The following is a 4,571-nucleotide window of genomic DNA, read 5'->3' as shown; positions in this document are numbered from 1 at the left end:
AAAACACTAAAAACAATTGTAATTTATGTATGCATCTTTCTTTAAGCGAATGTTTATTAAATAAAGTATATTAAAAAAGAAAAGTCAAATTATTTTGAAATTAATTCACAGTAGTCATTGATACGTTTTGTCCCTTTCACCGAATTGTGTTTGAAAACAGTTACGAGTACTAATAAATTCAGTAATTCCAATCGAATTTTGAGATAGTTATTGTAACCGACAAAATTCGATTGGCGCCAAATTCGGTTGTGAACACGAATCTGTTTTCTCTGTGTATTTAAATAGAAATGTATTAAGTATGTTGTGTTGGAAGTTAATGATTCAATTCTTATCCAATCTCACACGTTTTGTATTAACTGAAATATTGCTTTTAAGGAAATGGTCGGAGCACACCACTGGCTCTTTTGGGAAATATTCTTCGCAAGTTTTACATACATCCAGCCACTATTGTCGTTTGTTAGGTAATGTAGGGACTTTCAAAAAATTTACATTTGAATTTTTGAAAAATATATTTGGTATTTTCGCAGTTGGGGAAAATGCAACTCATGTTTGTTAAATCTTAAAATAATGTTCACAAATTAGCTTTGAAATATTTGAAATGAAAACCTTACCTTTGATCCCAATTTGATAGTAAATTTAATGAAAATTATGTATTAATTTTTTCACAAACTTCAAAGAATATATGGACAAATTTTTAATTAATATGGTATTACTATTTTAACGGTAACGTCAAAATCCTTAAGCATGTCAGACGTAGAATTTTAAAAAATAAAGAGAGAATGAAACTACCTTCTATTTTTCTACTATGAAATTATGTGTTTACAAAAATGAAAAAAATAAAAAAAAGTAAATCACAGCCAGGAGTTGATCCTCCAACCTCTCGGCTGCTAGTCAAGTGTTGTACTCACTACACCACTGCTTAGTGATTTTACTTTGTGTCAAATAATGATTTTCAATATATTGTCGATTGTTTTCTGGAATTACATATATCGAGCCCTTAGCGCCAAATTATCGTAAGCGACAAAACACAAATTTTACAGGAGAAGGTTTTCATGATTATTTTGAAATTTATACATAAAATTAACAATTTTATGATGCGATATATATAATTTCGTTCAAGCTATTTGTCTATTTTTCAAAAATATTTATAACTTTTGACAATTAAAAATTCATGAAATACTTTATTGAAAAATATGACATTCTGAGAATGCTAAAACAACAGCCGGTCGGTCAATAAAATTTTAATTTCTGCAATAAAAAAAAATTTATAAAATGTCGCTTACGATAATTTGGCACTAAGGGCTCGATGTAACAACATAATTATATTTGTAAAGCAAAGCGAACCGGTTTTCGGTTTTGGATACTCTAGTTGCAAAAGTAATCCTTTAATTCTTTAGTAGAGTTATTTATAGAATTGTGTATTTACAAGCACAAAAAATAAAAAAAAAAATTAAAAAAGAATAAGTCAGAGCCACGACTTGAACCAACAACCTTCCGGCTGCTAGTCAACTGCTGTACCCACTAGACCACTGCTTAGATATGTTATTTTGTATCATTATTTAAAATATATTGTCGATTGCAGATATGACAACTTAATTATTTATTTGGATTACGTTTGAAACGTAAAGCAGACGAACGATAAGAATGGAAGTGGCCCATTTTTTAGAAAAAAAAGAAAACAATTACTTTTTGGTGAGCTGGTTTGAACTCATAAACTTCGGTTTCCTAGTCAAACGCTGTAACCACTAAGCCACAGAGGTCTTGTTTGTAGTGCTCTATATTTGTTATTAATAATTTCATATGACTCCACTTTAATTTTTTGCATTTTCTGCATCATCAGTGAGTACCAAAATTCAAACGGCCACATTCAGCATTACATGTGGCCATCGAAGTGGTATATTTTAGATGATTCTACCTTGTTATTGTATATTTTTTCTGTTTTTCTAAAAATAAAAATGCAATAAAAAAAGTGCAAATTGAGAAAAAAAAAATAACTGTTTATTAGTTTTGCTTGTTTATTTTGATTTTTTTTAGACTTTACTGCATAGAAAGAAAATTATTAAAAAATACTTTACTTGTAGTATTTGCTGAGAGGTTTAGTGCGGTTTATTGCGGTTTTGTGTAAATTTAAAAATTAAAAAAATGGGAAGAAAACGAAATGTAATTGTTCGGGAGTTTTTTCATTATAATGAAAGTAAAAATGAATCCATATGTAAAACCTGTGCATCTACGTTTGCTGGAAATCACGTAACAAATTTAAGAAGGCATATGGTTACAAAACATAATGAAATCTATCAGCAATCCATTAATGAATATGAAGGCATTGATGATTCAAATGATTCTGATAAACAAGTCAAGTTTTCTGCATCATATAGCGAGCAACAAGTAAAAAATGCTTGTCTTAATTTCGTCACCCAACAGTCCCTACCGCTGACGTTTTTTGATAGTGATGGTTTTAAGATTTTGACAGAACAAATATTCAAGGGGATTAATATGAATGCGATTACGTCGAACAATATCATGTCATTAGTCAACGAGGAAGAAACAAAATTAAAAAGACTAATAAGGAAAAAGTTAACAAACAAGATAATATCGCTCAAAATGGATAGCGCTACACGACACGACCGATCAATGTTTGGTGTTAATGCACAAATAATAGATAAAGGAAAAGTTGAAGTTTTTACACTATCAATGAAAGAAATTTGTGTGCCACAGACTGCGGTTAATCTTAAACTAGAGGTTGAAGAAGTTTTGCGTGAATTTAATATAGCTAAAAAACAAATATATACAATCACTACAGACAACGGTCGAAATATGTTGAAGGCAGTTGATATGCTTGCTGAAACAACGCAGGAAGAGACTTATGCCCAAAATGACTCTGAAGAAACATTATTAAACCTTGAAGAGTTTGAGAATGATTTCATCGCAGAACACAGAAATATTTTGTCGGTTAAGTGTGCAGCTCATACCTTGCAATTAATCGTAAAAGACTTTTTAGGCAAAGCAAACATTATTTCAGTAGTTGAAAAAGCGAGACAAGTAGTGAAAACTTTAAGAACACCGAAGTGCAGGTAAGTGAGTACAAACATTGAGGCTTAAAACGGTTTTGTTTATACATTTTCTTTTGCTTAGACAAGTCCTACAAATGCTTAATCTAGGCAAGCCATCATTAGATGTGCCTACGCGTTGGAGCTCCACATTTTTAATGATACAGAAACTCTTAAAGTACACTGAATTTTGCAACGAACAGCTACATCGGCCGTTAACAGATCAAGAATGGGGCAAACTTAACGACTTACTAATAATTTTAAGCCCTATTCATGAAACAACATTAAAACTACAAGGAGAGCAGCTTGTTATGGGTGAATGTTATAAAGCTTGGTTTGAACTTAAGGTGAAATTAGAATCATTAACCACGGAGTTATCAACAACTATACTTGATTGTATTAAAGCGAGAGAGCCGAATTTGCTTAATGCAGAAGTTCTAAATGCAGCAATATTTTTGGATCCACGTTTTCGACGATTGCTTCCACAAAATAAAAAGGAAGAAGCCAAAAATCACTTGAAAGTGCTGGCAACGCAATTGAATAACTTAAATCAGGTTTGGAAATGTCTATGCTTATATTTACTTTCTATAAACATCGGCTGTTTCTATTTCAGGCCGAAAGACATCCCCCACAAGTGGCGCAGGCCTCTTTAGAGAGTAATGTGTTTATTGATGAAACGTCAAATATGAGCGCTTCTTCATTAGTTCGTCAGACCTTACGAAGCTTAGAAGTTGACTCTTCGTCAGAGGATGAAACGCCAAGCGTTGGGTCAAAATTTATTTTAAATTCTTTTGCCGAAATTGACACCTACCGAGAAGGAAGAGTTGACTTCGATGCCAACCTTTTGGAATATTGGGAGGAAAAAAAATATACATTTCCATTTTTAAAGCAGCTAGCAGATATTGTACATGCTGCTCCAGCAACTGAAGTTAGTGTCGAGCGCGCATTCTCAGCATTAAGATTAGTACTAAGTGATCTTAGATGCAACCTTTCACAAGATTCCTTAAGATCGCTTATGTTTGTTAAGTTAAACAAAAATGTTAATAAATGAACTCCAAACTTTTTATATCTGTTTTTTCATTCAATTCGATCATATAGGGAATCCTTTGGAAATCCGTAGCGTACTCTGTAACTTTTGTTTTTAATGGATTTAGAAATCCCTATTTAACATTTATGAATGAATTTTTTATTATCAACTAGCTGAACCCGGTCCGCGTTGCTGGCCTTTAGAAAACATCTGTTTTATATTGCATCTCGATGTCGATTTTAATATACAGCGTCGGACAAAGTCGGTGAACCAACCTTCAATGTTAATACATGTAGCGGCATTTCGGCTGGTTCCAATGAATTCCAAAATTCAGTATGGAAATTTCTTATTCATGCACTTAATATGCAAGAGTAAAATTCTGACTTTACACTGTTACCCAAAAGGCTTTTCTGAAGATTCCGTGAACATGTCATCAAAATCGGTCCAGCCATTTTTGAGTCCATACGGAACATAAATACACACATCCATTTTTATAT

General features: G+C 32.2%; 1 protein-coding gene across 1 annotated transcript; it reads left to right on the top strand.

Annotated features, from left to right (window-relative positions):
• Nucleotides 1-2,268: 2,268 nt before the first annotated feature.
• LOC135958514 (uncharacterized) lies at nt 2,269-4,098 on the top strand. The gene is made up of 3 exons (XM_065509417.1): nt 2,269-3,071; nt 3,133-3,601; nt 3,661-4,098. The coding sequence occupies exons 1-3, from the start codon at nt 2,269-2,271 to the stop codon at nt 4,096-4,098; spliced, it is 1,710 nt and encodes a 569-aa protein (XP_065365489.1).
• The last annotated feature ends 473 nt before the right edge of the window (nt 4,099-4,571 follow it).

Source organism: Calliphora vicina, chromosome 4 (assembly GCF_958450345.1).
Source record: "Calliphora vicina chromosome 4, idCalVici1.1, whole genome shotgun sequence".
In the NCBI taxonomy this organism is placed as follows: Eukaryota; Metazoa; Arthropoda; class Insecta; order Diptera; family Calliphoridae; genus Calliphora; species Calliphora vicina.
The sequence above is the reverse complement of the archived record's forward strand: the minus strand, read 5'-3'. Positions and strand labels throughout refer to the sequence as shown.